General features: G+C 37.5%; 1 protein-coding gene and 1 long non-coding RNA gene across 10 annotated transcripts; one reads left to right on the top strand and one right to left on the bottom strand.

Annotated features, from left to right (window-relative positions):
- Positions 1 to 2,433: 2,433 nt before the first annotated feature.
- Positions 2,434 to 4,202, bottom strand: LOC140620780 (uncharacterized). Its single transcript, XR_012020480.1, has 2 exons — positions 3,943 to 4,202; positions 2,434 to 3,663 (listed from the first exon to the last, which is right to left on the bottom strand). It is a non-coding gene; the product is annotated as an uncharacterized lncRNA (long non-coding RNA).
- Positions 3,310 to 22,031, top strand: TIAL1 (TIA1 cytotoxic granule associated RNA binding protein like 1). 9 transcript variants are annotated; one of them, XM_072805108.1, is made up of 14 exons: positions 4,460 to 4,545; positions 6,064 to 6,131; positions 6,633 to 6,694; positions 10,547 to 10,643; positions 15,363 to 15,512; positions 15,786 to 15,840; positions 15,998 to 16,085; positions 17,978 to 18,053; positions 19,248 to 19,356; positions 19,679 to 19,774; positions 19,879 to 19,963; positions 20,241 to 20,364; positions 20,700 to 20,839; positions 21,654 to 22,031. In XM_072805108.1, exons 4-14 carry the CDS (start codon positions 10,632 to 10,634, stop codon positions 21,778 to 21,780), a joined length of 1,062 nt encoding a protein of 353 aa, XP_072661209.1. In that variant the 5' UTR covers positions 4,460 to 4,545; positions 6,064 to 6,131; positions 6,633 to 6,694; positions 10,547 to 10,631; the 3' UTR covers positions 21,781 to 22,031. The 9 variants fall into 9 exon arrangements, 8 of the variants coding, with proteins under 8 accessions (XP_072661206.1, XP_072661207.1, XP_072661211.1 ...); XM_072805111.1 differs by having other exon boundaries at positions 4,464 to 4,545; positions 15,414 to 15,512; XR_012020479.1 differs by lacking the exons at positions 4,460 to 4,545; positions 6,064 to 6,131; positions 6,633 to 6,694 and adding exons at positions 3,310 to 3,843; positions 20,547 to 20,605.
- The last annotated feature ends 3,179 nt before the right edge of the window (positions 22,032 to 25,210 follow it).

Consider the following 25,210-nt stretch of genomic DNA (forward strand, 5'->3'; position numbering starts at 1 on the left):
GTGTTCCACCCATTCATCTTCCCTCCTCTGCCTTGGCAACCATACCTCTTTTTAGTCTCCACAGCCACACTTTTTCCAGGATGGCAAATAGCTGGAATCACACAGTATATAGTCCTTTCAAATTGACTTCTTCCATTCAGCAATATGCATTTAAGATTATTTCATGGGCTTTTTTTTTTTGGCTTGATAGCTCATTTTTTTCTTTCATTGAATAACATTCCATTGTCTGGATATACTACAGCTTATCTATTCACTTATCCCAAGACAGCTTAGTTGCTTTCAATTTCTTGGAATTATGAATAAAACTGCTGTAAATATTCATGTGCAGGTTTTTGTGTGGACTTAAGTTTTCAACTTATCTTGGGTAAATATCTAGGAGCTATGTTTAGCTTTGTAAAGAAACCGCCAAAATCTCTGCCAAGGTGGTTGTACCATTTTGCATCCCCACCAGCAATATAGGAGAGTGCCTATTGCTTTACATCCTTGCCAGCATTTGGTGCTGTTAGTGTTCTGGAGTTTAGCCATTCTAATAGGTATATTCTTTTTTCTTGTCTTTTATGGGGGGGAGGGGCTGTTACTTTTTATTATATTTAAAACAATTAAAAATACATTGTATACACACTTTGTGTGTGTGTGTATATATATATACACACACACAGTTGCATTCCATATAAATACATATGTGGAATATAAATTTATAAAAAGGAAAACAAGAAACGGTGAAAATTTGGGATTATGTTTACCCCAGGTGAAGGGAGGCAAGAGGATCACTTAGTGTATGTGTAGGGTGGGAGGCAAAACATACATTTGGTTGTAAATTTTTGTCATTACAACTTTAAGGTGGAAAATTCACAGCTATTATTACATTAAGAGTAACAATTAATAAAGGTGGGTTGTATGTGGTCTATGTCCTAATCCCCAGAATCAGTAAAATGTGTTATGGCAGAAATGGGACTTTGCTGATGAGATTAGAGGCATGTTGAATTGGGGAGATTATCCTGGCCCTGTGTAATCATCACAAAGAGTCCTTGTAGTGAGAAAGGAAGGCAGGAAGATCAGTCGGAAAGAAGCCTTAGAAACAGACGTCAGAGAGGAAAGAAGTTCCTATGCTGTTTCTGAAGAGGGTGGATGAGACTGAAAGCCAAGGGATGCTGACAGCCTCTACAAGGTAGAAAAGGCAGGGAACCCATTCCTACCCTAGACCTCAGGAACAACCAGCCCTGCCAATACCTTGATTTTAGCTCTACTGAAACTGATTTTGGACCTCTGGCCTCCGGAGACGTAAGACAGTAAATTCCTATTATTTTAAGGCATTAAGTTTATTACAGCAGTAACAGGGAATTAATACAGTGGGCCAGGCATGGATCAATGACTAATTGCAGGGATCCCTGGGTGGCGGAGCGGTTTACCGCCTCCCTTTGGCCCAGGGCATGATCCTGGAGACCCGGGATGGAATCCCACGACCGGCTCCCGGTGCATGGAGCCTGCTTCTCCCTCTCCCTCTGCCTATGTCTCTGCCTCTCTCTCTCTCTCTCTATCATAATGTGACTATCATAAATAAATAAAAAAAATTTAAAAAATGACTATAATTGCATTATGATAAAACTGGCCCAATACTAGGTCCAATAAAAGCAGGCCAACAGGGCAGCCCGGGGGGCTTGGCGGTTTAGGGCCTGCCTGCCGCCCAGGGCTTGATCCTGGAGTCCCACGTCGGGCTCCCTGCATGGAGCCTGCTTCTCCCTCTGCCTGTGTCTCTGCCTCCCTCTCTCTCTGTGTCTCTCATGAATAAATAAATAAATAAAACCTTAAAAAACAAAAAAAATAAAGCAGGCCAACAAACACCCTTGAATAACTCCTCACTGTTTCAAAGACAAAGCTCAAATCCTCGGCCTGGTACAAATCCTCCACAACACAATTCCATAGAGCCCACCTCTCCGAGCTCTCAAGACCCCCCACTCCACCCACACCTTCCTTTCTTCTCCCTCCCCAAGTAACAATATATATATATACATATATATATATATGTATATATATATATGTATATATATAAACCTTAGATCCTGGTCTCTGCACCCTTTTGCAATTCCCACTGGCTGTTAAGGGGTTCACCGCCCCCGCTAGGGGGAATCTGAAGCTTTCCAGGTTCAAATCCCCCTCCCCCTCCGCACAGGCCGGCAGAGCCCACTCTTTACAGCTGGGACCCCTGAGCTCGGGCAACAGGCTGGAAAAATCTTGATCACCGCCCTTCACAGTAACATTGTGATTCACACTCAGTAACATTCTCCCGAAGATGCTGGGGGGTGGAGGTGGGGGTGGGGAGGGGATGGAAGCGCACCGTGACCTGTTGCAAAAAAAAAAAAAAAAAAAAAAAAAAAAGAAAGAAAAAAAAAATCCTACGGGGCTAGGGGAGCACTTTGGAAAATAGCTGCCTCCTTTCTCAAGCAAGGCTTCGTTTCCCGTCTGCATGATGGATGTCTGCCAACACGACCTTAAGTCTGTGCACGTCTCTGCCCGAACGTTCTTTTTTTTTTTTTTTTTTTCCTTTTCCCCACTCCAAGAAGTCAACAAGGGATATTCGGGGGCATCAGCACTGCGCCTTACACTGACCCGATGAGTCACTTTAGTGGAGGGCTGCTCCGCTCACCACATTACCCGCCGCGATAACGGATGGGGAAACCTTTGAAACTTCTAAAGCAATCTCCGCAGCCTACCTAGACCAGGAATACCTATCCGCGGGAAAACACGCCCCAAAGACAAGGCCAGACCTTAGGAAGCCCGTGGGGACCCAGCGAGCGCAGCTCCCGGCTCAGCCTGGACCCGACGTCGGCCACAGCCCCTCCAGCCCGCCGCGCGGGGACGGGGGGGGGGGCGACTGACGACCCCCCGTCGGCTGTTTGGATGCACAGAGAACAGCTCGCCAAGGCCGGCGGACTCCGACACCACGCGGAGCCACAGCGCAGCTTCAGCCGCACTTGAAGAACCCGCTCTCAGGCTGGACGAGGGCGGAGCGGTAGCACAGGCTGAGCCAACTGGAGAGCCCTACAATGCGGCGAGCGGTCCAAGACAGCCCCCCAGAGCGAGGCACTCTGGGACTCGTAGTTTACTTCCCGGTCAGCGCTTTTAATTCGCATCCCGTCCCCCGCTGCCTTTCAACGTCGCTTCTATGCTCTCCCTCTCCTTCCAGCACGCCAACTTCCTGGTCGCCGCACGCCCTCACGTACGACTACACTACCCAGAAGTCTCTTCTTCGCGACCCAGCGCGCCGGGGGCGCCGGCAGTCTCCCGCGGACTACAGTTCCCAGAAGTCCCCTGGAGAAGCGCTTCCCTCTCTCCTTTCCAGGACCACAATTCCCAGAACCTTCAGCTTCCCGGCGGTTCCCTTTTTTACTCGATCTCTCCTCGGGCTGGTGGGGTTCAGCCGGCCGGCAGGCACGGAGCGGACGTCGTGATTCGTCGGGACTGGGCGCAGGGTTTCCTTAGCGGCCTGTTTTGCTCCCCACTCGGTGATTCCCTTTACAGGCCGTCGCGGCTGGCCTGAGCGGTGACCTGGCGGGCCGCGCCTGCGCTCTGCCCCGTTTCCTGCCTGGCTGGTGGCGGTGGCCATTTTGTTCATCCTCCTCCTCCTCCTGCTCCTCCTGGTTGGAGCGCAGTGTCCGGAGCGGGCTGGGGGGAGAGAGCCCGAGAGCAGGGTTCGGTGGCTTTTCCTCTGTCCCCAGCCGGTGCCCGGAGCCCCCCTCCCCTTCCTCCCCACCCCCTCCCCTCCCCAGCCCTGCCCTCCCCCTTGTCCCGGGATCGCTCCGTCGCACCCACCATGATGGAAGACGACGGGCAGCCCCGGACTCTGTGAGTACCCGGGACGGGGGCAGCCAGGCGCCGGGAGGCCCGGGCGCCGCGGGGCGATGCGGGAGGGAGCGGGAGCGCGGGGCCGAAGCTGGGACTTACGGCGGCTCCTCGGCCGGGGCGGCGCGGACGCCAAGTGCATTCCTCCTCTGTCCCCTTTTCCCTGGGAAGGAAGCCCTCCCTTCCCCCGACGCAGTCACTTCCTGGGGTCTGGGCTTCGTTTCGACCTTCTCCTCTCGCGCCCTTCTCTGCACTCCCTCCCTGGGCCGGCCGTCCGCACGGCCGGGGCTGTCAGGCCCGGGAGAGCTGCTCCCCCTCCGCCGCGGGGGCCCCGGGCCGGGCCGGGCGCCGCCGGTCCCCACGGGGGCAGGGCCTGGGCGGGGGTGGGACCGGGGGTGGGACCGCAGCCTCGTGCCCGGGGGCCCGGGAGCCGGGGGGCCCGGAGCCGGGAGCGCCCCCGCCCCGCACGCCCGCCGCCGCGCCGCTGCCGGCCCGCGTCGCAGGCTGAGCTCCCCGAGGAAGCGGACACGGAGCCTCCACTCCAGCCCGGGCTCGCTCCCTGCCCCACGTGCCCCCGCCCACGCTGTCAGACGCTCGCCGAGCGCCCGCTACTTTCGAAGTGCAGGAGGGATGCCTCTGCCGCCCGAGCATCTTTCCCTTCTTCGAAGTTTACTTTGAGCGCTACCTACGCTGAACTGACAGCCAGTTAGTCGTTTCACTGCTTTCGCTCTTCTGGTGTTCCCTTCTCCTGATCTGTTGTGTGCTTTGAGACCCTCCGGAGTTGGATAAAGTGTCGTCTATCCCCTATTCGATGTGTGTCTTCTGAGCGCCCTTTTCTTCCTCTATCTTGCTGTGGCTTTTTTTTTTTTTTTTTTTTTTTACACCTGAAGCCCGGTCTAATGAATGAGTTTCAATCTTCCAACCGCTTGTTCGAGTTTTCCTTTCTTTCCTAATGAAGAGTGATGACTCAGCATTTGCATTCCTTTCCGGGATAGTGTGGCACTCCTTTCTTTTTTTCCTGCCTTTTTCTTTCTTTTTTTTTTTTTTTTTTTAAGAAAGTCTGGGTGATTTCTAATGAACTGTTTAAGTTGGCCACCTTTGGTTTTCCTAGCCTCTGCAAGCTCAGCACGCCTACCTCCAGTAGAAGGAGTCAGATCGCTGCTTTGTTTTCTCTTGCCTCTGCCTGGTATTGATACGATCATAGTCCACTCCGCTCTGCTATCTGTTGGGGAAATTACTTTTTTGGGGGAATAGATGAAGGTGGATGGGTACTCAGGAAGTTTGACTAGATTCTCATCTCTTCTACCAAAGAAAGCGCTCAGTAAAGAAGATAGATATCTATTTACAATATTGATAACAGGTTTGGGGGTTTTTTTTTTTTGTTGTTGTTGTTGTTTCATTTGGGAGGGGTGGGGGTGGGCTGGCGCTCTTTGTATTCCTGGTTCTCTAAATGTCTCAACCAAAGTATTTGCCATCCTGTTTTGAGAATTTGAGGCCAACTTAAGCACGTCAAATGCTTCAGTGACAAAAGTCTGCTTTGGAGAAGTTTTATATTTATATTCTGCGCGGTCTCCCATTGCTGACTTTTTTTCCCCCAGAAAAGAGAGAATTGGAACAATTTGAAATTTGCCCTTTAAAATCTGTTGAAACCAAGGCTTGATAGCCACGTGTGCTGTGATGGAAGCATCTGAGAAAGCGGATTTAGTCCCTAGCTAGCATGTATTTAACAAAGATAAAAGTTACATTGTATCTAAACATCTGAAATGTCATCATTGCATCATAATAGCTACTGAATAATTGGTAAATTCTCATGGCACCTTTCTCATTAACTGTATCTGTTCCTTAAGAAGAGGAATTCCTGGTTTTGTGGGGCTAAATAATTTGCCATTTCGCTACCTTTAATTCATATAACTATCTTTGCATTTGCCTTATCTTCATCTCCATCAGACCTTGGACCCTTCTCCAGTAGACTAATGAGCTAACTTTGTCACTTCTTACCTCTGCTCTCTCCAATCTCCTGTTTTTCTCTGAAACACACTTACTTCGTCTGTGTTTACAGTTGTCTAAGAATGTGACATGTGTACATGTGAGTAAAGAAACCTCTTGAGCTTAGTTGTACCTGTATGTCAGTACATGTTTACTATTCTGTCTTCCTTTTTCCTTCTCCCACTCTTCTCTATGGGAAGGGTTTTTTTTTTTTTTTTTTTTTTTTTTTTTTTTTAGACAAGGACTGCTACATCTTCCTAGGTCTTACCCCTGCAGCACTTAGTTCACTGCCTGGAACACAAGAGGTACTCAAATATTTTACAATGATTATACTTCTTTGAATTAGTATTAAGGTTTTTTAAAAGTCCTGATTAATGTAAAATCATGAGCAGACATGACTGTCATACATGGTGTGGTCTGATAATTTTTTTATATATATTTTAAAACCTTTACATGTGGAATTTTGAGATAACAAATGTTTCAGATTCAGGATTTCTCGATCAGATTTTAATAAAAATAATGTATAGTCTAGTTTTTTTCTAAGTGTTCATTTTACATAATTCCCCTCAAAGGGTTCTTTTAGGTGTAAGTAACATGATGAAAACTTTGAACGTGACTTTAGAGGTTGACATCTAGTAGGGTTTTATTTTGTTTATTTATGGAGATCCTTTTATTTTACATTGTGATCTGTGGGTTAGGTTTTCAAGTGGCTAGTATGTTGTAAAAGAATGTACTCTTAACAAAGCTTATCTTAAACTGTTTCCTTAAAATGCCTGTGTGTTACTAGTGAGGTTTTTTTCCTGCAGACACACACAAGCTAAGACATATGGTTCTATCATCAGAAAACAATATGGTGTTTATAGCCTAGGTAGGTCTTTAAATATTCATTACCTACAGTATTACTAATTTATTTGATGGTATTTAAAGTGGTATAGAATTGCTTTGATGTTGAGCCTAAAGTTTGTTTATCCTTTAAAGGTCTGTTTTCTGATGTTCTTTGTTCTTATTTGACATTTATTTGGGGGTAATATATATTGGATAACTTGTGATCTAAAAAAACAAACGAGATCATTCTGTGTAATCTGGTGTTAGAAGTAAACTGCCTAACACCAACCTTGTGGGACCCACATTTCAGACTTGTGTTGTAGGTAGCTTTTGAGTGCAGAGATTTGATCTGAATCTCTAACACAACATTAAATTATAGCAGTGCTCTATTGTGGTTTAAATTTCATTTATCTGATGCCTCAAAATTCGTAGGAATTGTGGATCTGGGATTACACCATGTTATGCTATGCTTTCCTGTTCTTTATTTCTGATAGAAGCTGTCAAAAGGAGGAAATAAAGCAGTGACTTAGAGTATAACCTGAATATTTGAGGGTAATAGCAGAAGAAACTATTAGATTCCATTATAAAATTGCTTAGCTATGTGATGGATTTGGCTATATTGTGGCTGTAACGAAGCACCTCTGTCAACTCAATCACATTCTCTGTTTCTTTAAAATGCGTGTGTGCGTGTGTCAATATCTTGTATATAGGTGGTCAGTTCGCTTGTACCCCCTTGTACCTTTCCTCCACCTTGCCTCCTTCCTAAAATAAAATACCCACAAATTGATGAGTTCATTTAGAGAGGCCTGTTGAAGGATATTGTTATGAACAAAAGCAAAAATGTTACTTTCATGGAGATTTAGCCATACTGTCTTGTGCAAAAGTACACGTAATTAATTTCAGCCTTGGTAAGGCTACTCTTTTCAGAGTGAGAGCACATTCAGTGTTGAAAAAGCTTGATTAGTCTTCTGAAAGGCATGATGTTCTTAACTTAAAATTCTGCCCAGTTGGACATAGGAAGTAGTTTGGCAATGTGAACTTTTGCCTACAGTGAAACTGCCAAGTTTCTGGTCTCAGATTGGATTTTAACCCTTAAATTAGGGATAAAAGCATCATTTCCCATTTTTAATGCTTTAGTTCCAACAGTTCCTGTTCATAGAAGACAAAATAGACCTAAGGTATGCCTTTTTTTTTCCCTTCAGTAAATATTGTTTTGGAATTTCCTCAGTGTTTATTCTTTGAATTGACCTCCTAATACAAGAATTTGAGCCATTTGTCTTTTTCTGTATTTTGTATGTTTCAGGCAGAAACTTTATACTTTAGCACTTGGAACTTTAGAATATATTGACTATTTCAGAAGAGAAAGAAAGTGAAGTGTAGGAACTATAATTTAGAGAGAGAAAAGATACTTCTCTGTACTGCCAAGAGATGATGTTCTTTCTAGGTCAGATGTTGAACATCTGCCTTACATATTTTTGTTAGTATTTATTTTGGGACATAATTTTATGGTATTGTAAGATACTTACACTGTGCAATACAGTATTTTAAAAAGTTATAAGTAGTTTCTTTGAATACTATGAAGGATGAAGGCATATGCAAATGAACGAATTACAGAAATTGAGTAAAGGAAAGGGCAGTCTGAGATTTGGATAAAATATAGGTGAAATTATATGGTGAATTACATCCCTTTTATCCCACTAAATTAAGATGTTGTACATGTTATGGAAGCCTTTTTTAATATTAGTTTTGGAATTTAGTTTGCTGCTTTACCACTGAATTTTTAGTGTAGATATTTGAAAAATAGGAAACCTTAAAACTGGATTTTTGTATTTCGTGTCATTCTAAACTTAGATTACCATTTTACTCCTTAGCATCAGTGCTTGAAATGTAAATTACCATATCTAAGTGTGCCTCTGGAAAGTCTTCAAAATTTATAACTCACTCGAAAAAGATTGACTTGGAATAAAAATACTATTAAAACTGTTAGGTGTGGAAGGTAGCTAATGCCCATGCAATTTTTGTGAACAAATCCGTGTTTAAGCGGTAATGCAAATTTAAAACTATTTAAGTTATTTACATTGTATTATATGAAAATAATTATTCTACTATAACTTTGTTATTAGTGTCAATATGTGAAAATCAGTTTTATCCATTCCTCTTCTATTCTCTAAGCAATGAGCTAACTAGCACTTTAGGCTAAATGAATATAACATTTAGGAGACCAAGGTCACGTCTTCATTTTCTTTATAGAGAGTTCTACCTCATACAAAAAGAAATTATTCCCTGGATACAGGCTCACAAATCCCTATGAGTTAAAAAGGGACAGGCAGTTGTCTGACGAGCTTATAATCCTATAACTTTTGGTACTGCTGGAAAAAGTGTGTCATTCCATGGCCTACCGACGGGTCTGCTCTACTTTAATTATAAGAAAAAGATGACGTGGTAGACCTAAAGCCGTTTGTCACTAGTTTAGTCTTCTATTTAAGTAACATTGGACGTGTGGTTCACTTTTAGAGCATGTAGTTATTAGTGCCCATTGCAATGAAATTCTTAGTTGAACTGGGAAATCGCTACTCATTCTTAATCAGATCATTTTTTTTCTTTTTACACTTTACCTTTTCTCAGTTTGTTTTTCCCTTTCAGGATGTTCCAGCTTAAAGCAGTTATGTATTTAATATGGTAACCATAGGTGCAATGCTCATTTTGGTCTCCGTGATCAGTTTCCAGATGTTATATATTATCATTAGGAAAATAAAACTTAACGTCTTTTTAATTTCCAGGAGTAGCTATGTTAAAATTTATAAATGTTGTTTAGTTCATGAGGTTGTTCACAACAGATGTGAGTTTTAGGAATTATACACTGAGTACTAGAAAGACTGACAAGTTTGGCCATTTATTAAGCTAAATTCATATAAATCCATGGACAAATCATATAAAACCAGGTGGTCATTTCTGGATGGTGGTATTCTTTTCTTTTGAGTTTATCTGTATTCTGAATTTCTTAATATAGGATAGAATACATATATTCAATATGTAATTAAAAAAAAAAAATCCCAAATCTTTAAATCAGCATAGTGGAAAGTATACCTAGATTTGTCTTATATTTCTCTGAATTTCTGGAGAAATCTTTATATTCTGTTATCTACAAATAAAGGTATATTTTGTTGGTTCTGGTGTATTTTACACTAGGAAATTTTTATTATTTTTGCCCTGCTTTCCTAAAACAAAACAATGAAGATATACCATCAATGAGTCTTATTAGCAAGACAAAACAAAACCTTCCAATCTCTGTGTTTTGCTATAACTCTAATTCTGTTCTTTGTTCGCGTAATTGCTTTTGTTGGGGATCTAAGATAAACTCCCTTTATGTCTAATGTCTCTTTATGATCAGATCTTATAATTAATCAGTATTTTTGGTATTATTTATGTGTGTGTGTTTGTGTGTGTGTGTCTCTCTCACACACACACATACACATTTTCAATTGTGTTTTACATCCAGAATTTTTTTTTTTTTTTTTTTTTTACATCCAGAAATTGTTGCTATCTGGAGATTGGTTTAAATTTGTATTATTTTTATTCTAATAAATAAGATGAGAAAATGATATGTAGGATATGGAGTAATAATGCTTTGGGGGTATGCAAGGTCACAGTGATTTCTTCTTTATAAAATGTTTGAAGTGATACATTAGTGGCCTGATTTTAGTACCCTAGAACACTTGCTGCTTTTCTAAGTAAGGCTTCATCTTACCTGCATAGGATTAGGCTTAATCGTAAAAAATTGTACTGAAGACAGAGGAAGTTAAAATGAAATAAAAAGTGTTGAGTTAAATGATAATGCATTAGCGTCAGAGCTGAAGGGAAATGCTGATAATGTATTCTTTTTCTTCTTGAACAGATACGTAGGTAACCTCTCCAGAGATGTGACAGAAGTCCTTATTCTTCAGTTATTCAGTCAGATTGGACCCTGTAAAAGCTGTAAAATGATAACAGAGGTAAGATCTTCCCAGTTCCATGTGCTGACAGCGTGATGCTTAACATGGGAGATACATAAGTTGATTAATATCATTTTAAAATGTCACTTTAGGCCTCAAGTTACTCTGATGGAGAGAGATTCACATTTATTGTGTTGACTTACTACTTTGATTTGGCAGACAGACTAGGTTTAGAACGGCGTTTTATTTGCGAGGACAAAGTTTGTGTGCTGTTACTCTCACGTGGTCATTTTTCAGGATGTAGTTACCTTCGAGTGATTCTGCTTGTAAAAAAAACTGTTAGAACGTATCTCATAGTGCTGAAAAACCAGCTAATACTTCATACGATTCCATTAAGAATGTTACCTGTTCAGATAATCTGCATGTAAGGTTTAGGAATTAGTGTAGTAAAAGAACATTAGGTTCTTGTGTGCGTAGTGCAGCACCGTGCACTGTGGGTATCTCTACTAAATACTAATAATAGCGGCTGTATGTAGACTGGACTTAAGTTGTTATGGTGATCATTTGGTTTTTCCTCTTTGCAAAGAAAACTTTCTTTTTATACTTTCCTGGTTAAGACTGTGTAGCAGTGCCCAAAGGCTCGTGGTTCAGTTCATCTTCTTCCTTTGTCTTTATTCACCCACACGCTTTTTAGACTATTTACTCTGTACCAGCTATTCCAGGAAGTTCTAGAGATACAGTGCTAAATAAGACAGTTCTGGGCACTAGAATTCTACAGCCCGATGAGGGAGACAGAGGAGTTAACAGGCACTAATGACACATGCTGTGGGAGCACAGGGGTCTGGTACAGTCTTGGGCCTGGGGAGGCTTTATGGCTTTATTGGAGGAATCAGCATCTAGGCTGAACCTCAAGGATAGCAGTGAAATCTGAGGAAGAAGGGATTCCGGGTAAGAGAAGAATGGCGATCCAGTCTGGTAAACGGAGCAGGTGTGCTCATGAGAGGAAGTTGAAGGTAGAGACCATGGTGTGGTTGGCGTTCTGAATGGGATTAGTCATAAAAGATGGCAGGAGATGAGGCAAGAGTGTTCAGCAGGGGCTGGAAGCTGTGCTAAGGAGTTTGTGTTATACCCTGTGAGGGGAACTGTGAAAAACCCGTAAAGCAAATTGGCCTTTTGATTTTCTTTCCTAGCTATTAATAATCCTTCTTCTGTTCCAGTACCCCTTCTTTCCTTTGATCATTCATTCATTCATTCTTTGATTCATTCATCAAAAATTTACTTTATGCTAGGCACTATTCAGAGTGCTATAGCTCTGGGGCTATAGTAGAAAGCCAAAGGACACCCGTGAGTTTACATACTATTGAGAATATTGTTAACAAACAAGTAAACAATAATTGCAGATAGGCATAAGAGCTCTGACGAGAATAAAACCATTCTGTGATGAGGATTGGAGAGTTGATGTTTATATAAACTAGGTGGTGAGGGAAGATGTCACCTCTCTGATCTGAGACAGGAATAAAAAGATGGTGCCATCTGTGTTCCGAGCTAGTGGCAGAGGGAATGGCAAATACAAAAGGCTGTGAGTTGGTAATGAACTTGGTGAGTTCATGGAACCAAAGACTAAGATGGCTGGAACCTGGGGAAGTAGAGGGAAGTGGTGGAAAATGAGTGTAAAGAGATAAGCAGGCAGGGTTCAGAATCACCTATGGTAGTAGGGGCCATGATACATAGTTGTGGTGGAGTTTTAAGCAGAGTAATGAGGCACTCTGGTTTGCATTTTTAAGATTATTTAGAGAATGGCTTGTCATGGAGAATGGATTGTAGGGTGCAGGAATGGAAGAAGGTAAACCAGCTGGGTTTATTTTACTAGTCTATGTAAGAGCTGATGGGGATTTGTTCTTTAGATTGGTAGCTGTAGAGATAGAAATAGGGAAGTTTGGAATATAATTTGCGGGTGGAATCAATTAGTAGGACTGGATGGGCTGGGGAACATAAGGGAAAGGAAGACATTAAGAAAGACAAAGGCTCTTTTTTGCAGTTGTGTAGATGGTCATGCTATTTGTTCAAATGGGAATGACGAAGGGAGGCATAGTATGGTTGGGGGAGTGGTAGGAATCAGGAGTTCTGTTTTGACAGTGTTAAACTGAAGGTGTGCATTAGATATCCAAAGGAACATTTTATGTAGATAGTTGGGTAAACTGAGAGACCGGTGCTGATGATACCGGCTTGTAGGTGTATTTGAACCTATGGGACTAGATGAAATGTGGACATGGTTCACATTTCACTAGATGAAATCTAGTCCCTTGATCTAACGAGTGCTGATGGAAGAGGGGTAGAGTGGTCTAGGTCTAAGTGCTGGAGCATTTCAACATTTAGGGTGATGCTTAGAGTTTGAGTTAAGGGGGAAGAACTGCCTTCTGAAAGATTTTCCATTAAGAGAACCAGAAAACCAAGAGGCTATGTGGAACCTAAAATGGAATATTTAAAGGAGGAAGAGTTGTTAGCTGTTTTGAGTACTGCTTGAAAGTCTTAAATGAAGACAGAAAAGGGATCACAGAGGTGGCAGAGGGGTCACTGGTGAGCTCAACACAAAGTTTCACTGGCCTGGTTGGGTAGGAAGCCGATTGGAGTGGGTTCAAGAGAGAATTGGGATGTGAGAAAGTAGAGTCACTACAAAATTTTTGAGAAACTTTTGATAAAGTTTTAATAGTATTCTTTTTAAAAACTGTGTGCACAGTCATCCATTTGAGGGGAGAGGGATTTGAAATGAATTTTTATAATTCATCCGTATTCTGCAACTCCTACATTCAAATTTATAGATAGCTGTAAAATCTCATCTTGACGTTTATGTCATCCAACAAACATTGGTGACTACTAATCAAGGTAAGGACACAGTTGATCTCTAGAATGTCCCTTGGTGGCATAAATGGGAAGTGTCCAAAGAGCTAGGCGTTTATTTCCCTTTTCATAAATTCCATTTCAGTATATGAAAAATGCTTTTTTCCCTTAGTTTTGTGATTTTAAAATTTATTTATTTATTTATTTTTTACTTGAGGTATTATTTGTTGTAGATTCTAGGTTTCTCTCTATACTATCATGTTATGTTACCGATTTTAAGGCTAAAAAATTCTTTGACTGGGTTGGGACAGAAATCAGTGGTGTCTTACCTGGAATGCAGTGTGATGTGAGAGAGAGAGAGAGAGAGAGAACACACACATGCATATATGCATATATTGAATGGGGTTGGCCTGCTACTAGTTAGGTAAACTTGAAGTCAGTCTCCATGAGTTAGGGTAGTTTACTAAAGTGTCTTGTTATCGTGGATCTGCCATTGGACTCCTGTATGTTTTGCTAGAATTACCAGTGTTTTCTGTAAGGACCATCAGGGCTGAGGAGATAGTAAAATGAAAAATTAGCTAGCGTAGTTTTTGTTTGCTATTTACTTTTGCATCCTTTCTACAAATGAATGTTATTGATAAACGTTAACTCTTTTACAAGAGGAATTTAAGCATGTTTTTCTTTGGAATCTTTTCCTCATTTCCTTTCTGTACCTCTTAACAGAGTTCACATGGCTACGACAGTGGGATTTTATATGAGAGCCCGTAGTTTTCTTGTCAATATTAATGATCACACTTTTTTCCCCCTCAAGGAAATGCCTTCTGGTTGCTTCGTCACTATTGTTTTTAGACGTCTTATTTTGGATTTTTCTTCTAAAACTTTCCCGGAATGAAAAACCGTGGTTATTGAAAATATCTTTATTTTATCTGGTATTTTGTACCCCTTGTAAGTGCAACTAGAATTTTAAAATAGTATTATTTTTTTTAGGGCGTTTTACGTTGAAAAGTGATGAGTGTTTTTAGCCTTATGCAAAAAAAAGATGTATTTGTACAATTTTGTAGTTCTTCAATACAGGTTGCAGTTTTATAGAATTCAATTCTGTTTTGGTTGTTATAAAGTTGTTATAAAGTATAAAGTTGTTATAACTTAGGTCATACTTTCTGATTGTCTTCATAAATGTCTCTTTGCCAACTCCTGTCAAGCATAATATTGTAGAAAAAATTTAACGAAGGTTTCTTTTTGTGTGTGTGATATAAAATTGTAGCTTTGTCCTGGCATATTTTATTCAGACATTTTCAGAAATCCTTTTCTTGATTACTAGCATACTTTTCTGGCTTTTGAAGACTGGATTTAAAGTATATTGAATCTCCTGTTCGTTAGAATAGTTTGAAAGATGGGGAATTCATTTCAATAGCAGATTATAAATTTGAAATTTTTGTTTTTATTTTCATCCCTTATCCAGGAAAGGAATACATAATCATCTCCTCATATGTAGTATTCATCCTAGTTTTTCAATCATAAGTAAAGTTTCTCAAGTTGGTTCGTTTCTGTATTTTTTTTTTTTTTGTCCCGGGACATAGTTTATGAAGGATTATGATGCATAAATAGAATTCATCCTTTTGAAAATTATGTTGGGAGAAAGAAGAGCAGTGGTAAGGAGTGGAGTGGTCCTTAAGGTTTTGTTAGGTCTAATATAAAATTCTATTTTATATTTAACATATTCCACCAGGATTCTATATTTTGCTTTAATAATGATAGTCATGATTCTATACCGCTTTGATGGTTCTGTTTGAGTACAACAGTATTCTGAGGTGCAAAGTCAGGTGTAGCTGTAAATCTTATTTTTTATTTTTATAAGTGTTAGGCTTTCATAAGCTTTTGCAATCTCACCTTGTACATTCCTAGCTGTCAGTAATGTTTTTTCCTGGATTTTCTTCTCAGCAACCCGATAGCAGAAGGGTCAACTCTTCTGTTGGATTTTCTGTTTTGCAGCATACAAGCAATGACCCATATTGCTTTGTGGAATTTTATGAACACAGAGATGCAGCTGCTGCATTAGCTGCTATGAATGGGAGAAAAATTTTGGGAAAGGTAAGATAATAGAATGATGGCACCTCATGAGTAATATATTTTTGCATGTCAAATTAGCTTGTGTGCGTGGTTTTTTTGTTTTGTTTTTAGCTTGTATTCTTTTTAGCAAGTTTTTAAACAAATATTCAACTCTGCGGAGTGATGGTTTTTGCTTATTCAACCTAGTGTTTTTACAAAAATTATCCTGTTTGATAAATGATTTAATAAGTGGTAAGTGTTACGGTTCTTAATGACATGCCTAATAATTGTATTAAATATAATCTTTATTTTTAGGAGGTCAAAGTAAACTGGGCAACAACACCAAGTAGCCAGAAAAAAGATACTTCCAGTAAGTACTCCTGCTGCATTTTACTGTGGAAGAGTTCTGAAATTATCCTGGCAGCGCTACCAGCTTAAGTAGGGTTTTTCTTCCCTTAGTATTGCCTGAAAAAGGCTTATTGTAGCTAACTTTTTAAGTATTTGATTACCAAATGCTTTGATTTCAGATCACTTCCATGTGTTTGTTGGGGATTTGAGTCCAGAAATTACAACAGAAGATATCAAATCAGCATTTGCCCCCTTTGGTAAAATATCGTAAGTATCATAATCAATACTATACTCTGTAGTGATAGGCAAAATTATATATGATTAACTTGTACTGGAATTAAGATTTTCTTTCCCTAGTTAGTGTGATTTTTTTTGTTTGTTTGTTTTGTTTTGTTTTTTTTTGATTAGTAGATGTTGTTGAAAATGTTAATGTCATTTCAATGTTTTGGGGTCTTGTTTTCATCTAATCCTGTGTATAATATGTTAAAATTTTTTAAGTGATTGTTTGTTATCTTTGAAGCAGATGTTTGGGTGGAAAGCCTAATATAAAGTCCAACTTTCTGTCATATGTTTTCAAAATTTGGTGGTTAACTAAAAGTGAATGTGATGTATACTGTGTATTAAACTTTTATAGGAAGAGTTTATAAATTGGGAAAAAGTAGGTAAATCCTTGGGTATATTGTGGTTAAATTGTAAATGTACATGTTTAATTATAATGATAAGTGTGTTTTGATATTTTAGCTGAAAAGTAGTACTATTATAATACTAAAATGTTTCATTGTCTGAGCCATAAATGTGGGATTAATTAGTGGATGTTTTTTTCTTACTGGTATTTGATTTCTGCTAGTTAGGGCCTAAATGTTTGATTTTTAACAAAGTTTATGCTCAAATCTCACTTGTATGTTATGTGATCAAGTACATTGGAAAATTTAAAGTGGTTTTATAAGTTCTATAAAATGTTTATTGCAATTTATCTTTCTGATTTAAATCCGTATATTTTATGTATTTCCTGTAGATTTAAATGAAATGCTATAGTACTACTTTACAGGAATGTGTTTCACCTAAGAACAACAATATTTTTCTGTATACAATTTGTTGTTCTGTAGATTTATTTGAAAGAAAGATTTAATTCTTAATTTTCTATTTTGATATGTGCTTTGCTTTTTAATCTTTAAATGTGGTAAGTAGTACTGTTTTAAAAATCAGTATAAAAAATAATACAGGTTGCTGTTTTTTGATCTTTATTTATTATACCTGAGACCTGCAGTTTTTCTAAAGTCCAAGTCACAATTAAAAGTAATAGCATTCTGGTTATTTTGCAGAATTGCTCATAAGAATGGACAGGATCTTGAAGGCTAACTGCAAGGAACTGTGCACACTGGAACTCAGTTGTAGATTTTTTTCTCATTTCTATTTATTCTTATTATACATTATTTATATATACATATTTTAGTATTTACATTTTAACATTCTATATTCAGTGGAGTTCTATATTTCCAATCATTTTAACTTACTCACTAAAATTTCTGTGTAAATTTGTTGTTTTCGTACTGGTGTGCTTAGCATTGTTGTTAGTTTTTTATTCTCCTTTCTTAAATTTCTGAAAATGTCAATTTTTCAAAATTTACAGCTGCCCAAACTCCAAAATGATGGTAGAGAATTGACCAAGAAAAATAAAGAAATCTGTTAACAGGCCATGTATGCCTTTTTAATTCCTATTTTTACCTCTTTTTCAATTTTTTAATATTTCATATATTTTGTATCACTAGGCAGAAGACATTTAACTATTTAGAGATTGCATGGTAAAGTAGTTAGCATTGTTACAGTAATTTATAGAACCAGTAAACCTTAGAGGACACTAGCCAATAGAATATTAGAAAAGGAAACTATTGTTCCTATTAATCTTCCAATTTGAGCATTTAGTTTAGAAAGTGCAGGCTATTTGATTAGGTTGCATGTTTATTACATGTTTTTGTCCTACTGCTTTTTTCTAACAGGTAAAGAAGCGTTAGGGAGAGTTCAGGAATGGCAGTAGTTAATTAGGGCTAACTGGAATTTTATTTAAAAAAATGCTCACAATACAGTGTGTGTGGTTCCTTTTAGTTTTTATTTTGAGGATGACTCTTACTTCCCTCATTTAGCTGTGCTTCTTTTCACAGGGATGCCCGAGTAGTTAAAGACATGGCAACTGGAAAATCCAAAGGCTATGGTTTTGTATCTTTTTATAACAAACTGGTATGTTCTTTCAACTCAATGTAAATTTAATATAAAATTTAGTCGTTTATTAATTGGAATCTTGAATATTCTTAGATGTTGACTATAAAATTTCTATGTAATTTTGTGTATTTTAATAGAGTATAATTGTTTTCTTGGAAATAGCTAGAAAAAGGCTGATTATAAGAAAGACTATTATGGTTGCATTAATGCATTGGTGAAGGTAAGATGCTGCGTTGGAAGTCAAACTCGACTAGGACGTATGAAAAAAGAAAAAAGAAAAGACTAGGACATATGAACTCATCTCAGAATTTGGAGGGAAGTTAAATTATATTTAAGAGTTTTAACTTTTAAATTATCATCCATACTTTTGTAGTTAGAATATTAATGACTATGGCAAATTATGTAAATGAAAATTAAAGTGATTCATCATGATTTTTGCATATATTCTTAAAAAGGTACCAGAATGTCTAAGCATTTGTAGTAACTTTAAAATCGGATGATAAAGTGGGCTTTGATAGTATTTAGACCAGTTTTAGCGACTTTTAAATTACCTGTATCTTATTGAAGTGGCAAGATAAAGGTTAGGAGCTATATTCTTTTGCTTAGATTCATTGCAAATTCACATTAGTTGTGATAATTAAATTCATTTTTATTGCCAGCATTCTAAATCCTAATGTGGAAGTCTTCTGTCTTAAAATGAATTCTTAATCTTGTATCACAGTCATAGTCCATTGCTACTAGAATATAGATTTTGGGGTATGTAATTTAGACCATAGTATTGGGAGTTTCTGTATATTCAGTAAAAGTTATGTTTCAAATCAACCGTTAAATTAGGATATTTGTGAAGAACTTTGTTTTATGGGATTCTTGATTTCCCTCTTTCTGGTAATCAGTGGGATTATGATTTTTTTCTTACATATTTGAATTATAATCCTTTTCCCTCCCCTCGATGCTTAAATGCTGTCCTAGTATTTTGAAATCTGTGAATACAAATAGTTTTGGCATATCACTGAAGTTCAGATTTTTTTTTTCCTTTTTTTTGGTGATACTAGTTCAGTTTTGTTTATTTAGGATGCTTAGTGAATTCATTCCCTTTACTGGTAAGATTTATTGGCTCCAGCAGTGCCAGCATTTTATTTCATCTTCCTGGGTCTTATATGCCACAATTTTCTTCTTTGTTTGTAATTGCTTTCTTTCTCTTTTTCTCTGTAGGATGCAGAAAATGCAATTGTGCATATGGGAGGTCAATGGTTGGGTGGTCGTCAGATCAGAACCAACTGGGCCACACGTAAACCACCTGCACCTAAAAGTACACAAGAAAGTAAGATGTGTCTACTGTGTGTGTTAAAATTATGGATACTTTACCAAATCCTGAATTAGGGTAGTCTTAATTCCTTAAAATATAAATGTTATTACCATTGTAAGGCTCGTTTCATCTTGAATTTAATTGGTAGTAATTGGGCTTTGATAATTTGGTAATTAGTATATTTGGAGCTGTGAACTAGCTGATTGTTTAGATCAAATCATGGTGTCAAGAAGAAAAATTCAGTTTTCACCCCCAATTAGGTGTATCTCCGTACATAGTAATCAGTTTGGTAACTACTGTACAATCATCAACATTTTTGTTTTCTTTCTGTATATAGATAACACTAAGCAGTTGAGATTTGAAGATGTAGTAAACCAGTCAAGTCCAAAAAATTGTACTGTGTACTGTGGAGGAATTGCCTCTGGGTTAACAGGTATAGTGTATGGTTCCCTCCTCCCCTTCCCTGCAGAGCTGTATCACTCTTAGTGTCAGTATCGTAAGTCTTAAGTATTTTATTTGTGTGTTTTTGTTTCTCAGATCAGCTTATGAGACAGACTTTCTCACCATTTGGACAAATTATGGAAATAAGAGTTTTTCCAGAGAAAGGCTATTCATTTGTCAGGTAAAATTCTACCTACAGGCTACTCCTTTCTTTGACCCATGCCTTTCAGTTACATTACTTGATACCCTCCGGTATCAGTTTTTGCTACTTTAGTAGGTTGGGCAACATAGTATTTTAACCTACCTGTATGCATACTGTTCTTTAGGAAAATGCCAAGTTGACAGTTACAAACTAATACATTTCTATATTTACTGTGTAAGTTCTTTTCTTTTCTTTTTTTCTTTTTTTTTTTTTTTTTAAAAAAAAAGGACAAAACCCTCATATCTTCCCCTTTTAGATTTTCAACCCATGAAAGTGCAGCCCATGCCATTGTTTCAGTGAATGGCACCACGATTGAAGGACATGTTGTTAAATGCTATTGGGGTAAAGAATCTCCTGATATGACTAAAAACTTCCAACAGGTAATTCGATTTTTCACAGCACTTTTTAAGGTTTCCATCTTACATATCTACATAAAAGCTTTAGAAACTCTGTAAAATAAACAAAATAAAGCATATAGCTGCTTTCAGTTTATTTTATTAATGCTTTTTCAAAAGTGATTATTTTGCGGTATTAACTGAATCTTAATACTTTCTTTCCACAGGTGTCACCACCCCAATAAACTTAGACAATGATAAATAACAGAGTCCTATTCACATAAGGGTGCTTACTTAGTTTTTCTCTTCCTTGTCTCCCACTTTCTTCAAATACTGTGTTTCTTACTTATTCCCTAAAACAGTAATTTGCTTTTTCCTAGGTCGACTATAGTCAGTGGGGCCAGTGGAGTCAGGTTTATGGAAACCCACAACAGTATGGACAGTATATGGCAAATGGGTGGCAAGTACCGCCTTACGGAGTATACGGGCAACCATGGAACCAACAAGGATTTGGAGTAGAGTAAGTTGTTTGGGTTTTTCCATATAGAAACATACAATTTTGACAAAAGAAATCAAAAGTATGTTTTTCTAGGGAGAATCTATCTCAAGTAAATTCATCAGGCTATCTGATATTGTTAGAGTTACAGAAACCTTATGAAAAGTGATTTATAGTGCAAAAATGTGCTTTTTATTACCTAGGTTACTTTGAAGTAACATTTGTGTCCTCCTATCTCTATAAGCTGTTGGTAGAATTTCATTTCATTTGCATTTCTAATCTATTTTATCTCCTCGTTTATTTTTGCATGGAAGAGGTCTTTGTCTAGATATGTTTAGAAATGTAATGATTTCTGTCTGTTGGGTTGTGTGAGAAGTCTAAGAAATTATGTGGTACAGAGTAGCTTGCTTTTTTTCCTTTGTTCATAAAATGGTTTTGTCCTTTGCTTCTTCCCCAGGTCAGCCTAGATCTTTATTTTTACTGATTCCTTCTTCCTTCTTTTTCTGGCACGAATTTTGTGTTTTTTAAATTTCTTAAATTGATGTACCATGTGTGCAATAAAGGATAGGTAGATGATTTGTCATTTTTAAAAAATGAATTTTGAGATGTTCTTCAGAGAAGTCATTGTGTTAAGTTGTGATTATGTTAACAAAAATTTGAGACTAATGTTAGGATATGGATTCTGCATGTGTGGATGTGTGTCATTTATTTCTTTGTTGTAGATGTGTTGATTTCTTATTTATTCTACGATGGGGCTCTGCTTGATTTTTGTATAAAAATATAGATAATTTTTTCTTTGTGTTTGCTCAAGATGTTTTGTTTTGTTTTGTTTTCCAAGTCAATCACCTTCTGCTGCTTGGATGGGTGGATTTGGTGCTCAGCCTCCCCAAGGACAAGCTCCTCCCCCTGTAATACCTCCTCCTAACCAAGCTGGATATGGTATGGCAAGTTACCAAACACAGTGAGCTGGGACTCTAAACAAAATTGTAATTCACGATAGCTTCAGTTTCCTGTGACACTCTGAAGACATGAAAGTAGACATCGGAAAATGAAAATATTTATTTTAAAAATTGAAATGTTTGGAACCTTTAGCACAGCTTTGCTTTGGTGAAGGACACATGTCTTCTAGTTCTGCCTTTTTAAGTTTTTGTTCATGATGGATATGAACATGATTTTTCTTTGTGTACAAAAACTAAAATAAAGTCAATAAAGACAATTCTGACTACAAATTTTGATATAATAGGAGAAATGGGTAATACATTTTGATTCTTAAATACTATTCCATTTTTATCTTGCTGTTCAGTATTTTAACTCACTGTGTTTTTAAAAGAGCAAAAAAAAGGGAGGATCGTGAAAAACTGGGAATCACATATAAGTTCATCCTGAACCTTGATACTCCCCTCCCCTCCCCTGAGGTGGACCACATTCGAAGTCAGCAGAAAAAAAGTGTGATATTGAGAAGAAATTGCATGTTTTTGGAGTCGCTTTGGAGGAAATACTTTCTTTATACCTAAAGAAACTGAAGCCAGACTGATAAAGAAATTTTACAAACTAAATAAGGAACAGCATTATTTGAGTTACTTGAGTGAATGTTGGTGGTCCACATTAAGACATATTTTTAAAACTTTAAAAAGTGTTGATTATTAAAACTGTAGTAAATTACATTTCATTTTGGGGGGGAAATTCCAAGTATGGTGTTTGTATTTAAGTCAGACAGTCATACTTGTGCTTTTACATGAAGTTTAAATGATATACATTGTAAATATTGAATAACTACAGTGTTTAAAAAGCATGCTTCAACATAGAAGTAGCAGCAATGTAATTATTTGAAGTAACACTTAACACACTCCACTGCATTGAATGCAATGGATTGATAAGAATGTTTAAGACTGACACTTCCAAGGTTGGCTACTATGTAAAATTAAAATTATACAAATTACTATACAGAAAAAGCCTTAATTTTAATTTCATACAAATCTTTGATGCATAAGTACATTTTAAAATGTCATTGGAAATTAGATTTTTTTTTCTTTACATCACTTGGTATGTAAATACCTTGATTAAAACCTTGTAAACCTATTCCAAGGTTCCTATAAGTTGTATAGTACAAGTGTTTTTAAAAAATCTTGGGGTGTTTTTTAAAATTAGATATATTTTGCCCGAGAATTTTTTTAACAAGATTGCTAAAACATCTTATTTAGACAGTTTGATGTACCAATTTATAATTGGGTATTCAGCTTAAGTAGTACACAGAGTTGTGACTTTTATTTTTATTTAACTTTTTTTTCCTTGTGGGTAGTGTGCATGGGATAATAAGCCTGATCAGAGGCTGAGTTGTATGTGTGCAGAGTTTGTAAATGAACCAATTGGGTAGATGTAGAATACTGAAGTTTGCTTCTGAGATATTTTTTCAGGCTGTGTGGATAAAACCTGCCTCAAATTTCTATCATAACAAGAATGTAAAAGATAAAATCCTATGTATTCGAATTCTGACAGCTAGAGGGTGCAAATGTTTAGGCAGTGTATTTGAAATGTTGCTTTGAGGCCTGGGCACCAAAATGAGAAAACCTTTACCAGTTAAGTAGTAAGGTGCAATTAATACCCGCAAATTACTATTTTTTGAACATTTAAAGTCTTACAATTAGCTTTAAAATAATGATGATTTTATAAATTGGTGACTACAATAATTCTGGTATTATTTTTCTTCTTCCCTCATTTACAAGAACAGTCAAATGTATTAAACATGAATATTTGTGGGGTCTGAAGTTCATCTTTGGGCCAGATTTGTTATGGCACTTTAGTTTTAACCACAGGAGTCATCTGTGACCCTCTTCTGTGTAAAATTTACCCTTATTTCTTTGTTAATGGCTAGTGTCCTTGGGGGATGTTATGGAAAAGTTACTTTATATTTTATAAGGAGAACACTCAAATTATATCAATTATGCCTCCTAGTTTAAAATTTCTTGAATATATGTGAAACTTGAACAACTAAAGACTTTTTTTTATATATTGATATTCTCAGTTTGCCTTTTTTGGTCTGCCAGTAAATTAAGTAGCTTATTGCAATAGCAGTTAAACGTAGCTGCAGTGTTTCCTGGTTGTATATTCTATGATTTAATAAAATTATCCAGACTAGTTATATCGCCATAGTAAACATATTACTGAAGTGTCCTTCGTCTCAATCTGAAAGAGAGAAAGATTTCATGATCAGTTAGTGGAAGTTATTTCATATTAAATGGTTTTTAAAATACAAAGCTACTTATCCAAATGAAATGCACCATTTTAAAATACAACTGTCAAGCTAACACAGACTCAAGTCTATTTTATAATAAAGTGAAGTCAGTGCTATCTTGATCAACTTAAGCCTAAGAATCGTTGTCTTTTCCATGTTCATTAAAAACAACAGCAGAGATTCTTTGGCACGTGACAAAATGTTTCTTATTTCTTAATTATTTTGAGATTTATTTTGGTGATGTGTTTCTGACTGCCATCTTTGCTCTAATAATCTCTCTACTAGTATTTCCCCCATATCATTCCCACTTGATTTTTATGTCTGCTGGCAGTGAGAGGCTAAAATGACTGGCCAACGTAAGCCAAAGCTGTAAACCACAGTTGAAGTAAGTCTTTCAATAAAGACTAGACTATATGATAAGTGGCTTTTTCTTATTGTCGTTTATTACTTAATTATTCCTTCCAGGCTGCCATGAAATAAGCAGTTTTGTTGTAACTTATTAGTAAGGTATATGGAATATACATATATTCAGGATCTATGTGTTATGTATAAGTGTCAAAAGTCCATTGGCTTTGTTGAATTAAATTTTTTAATTAAAATTTAATTTCTGGATATGGAGCAGTAGAAACCTACATCTTTCTAAAATTGTATGCTCTCCTGAATATTAATATAGTAAAATTTTATTAGAGTCCCCAGATAATGGAAATCATTGTTTTACCATGTCTAGGTTGATCTTTGGGAGTATCTGCGAATTAAGTTTGCACTCAACAGACAAATCAGAAAAATTAAATCTTACCTGTTTGTTAAAAATTAGTATTTGGACTTCCACTTAATACAATTTAAACCTTGAAGTTGGTTTTTAGTGTACATTGGAAAGGTGCAAAAACGATAAAGACTTTATATAAGCCTTCTGTTCCAAATGAGAGGTTTTGTTAAATGTGAATTCTATGTGTAGTAATAAAGTGTCCTACTTTGTCTGAATAGGTTACCATGAGTTAGGATGCCATCCATTCTATTTTGAAACAAGGAAATAATGTGAATAATCACGACTTCAAATAAATGTGTTCATTAGTACAGATTATTGTGAAATGTGGGCTCCAGTCTGCTCAGATGGATCTACTTTGACAATTAGTATGGAGGCTAGAAGCTAATTCACAAGGTAC

This window comes from Canis lupus, chromosome 29, assembly GCF_048164855.1.
Source record: "Canis lupus baileyi chromosome 29, mCanLup2.hap1, whole genome shotgun sequence".
Classification (NCBI taxonomy): Eukaryota; Metazoa; Chordata; class Mammalia; order Carnivora; family Canidae; genus Canis; species Canis lupus.

Bases quoted from the DNA above. Each gene is read 5' to 3' on its own strand.
- TIAL1 (XM_072805105.1), top strand. From the start codon at position 3,812: ATGATGGAAGACGACGGGCAGCCCCGGACTCT. The intron at 19,964-20,240 runs GTAAAATTCTAC...TTCCCCTTTTAG, and splicing joins AAAGGCTATTCATTTGTCAG to ATTTTCAACCCATGAAAGTG. The intron at 20,840-21,653 runs GTAAGTTGTTTG...TTGTTTTCCAAG, and splicing joins CAACAAGGATTTGGAGTAGA to TCAATCACCTTCTGCTGCTT.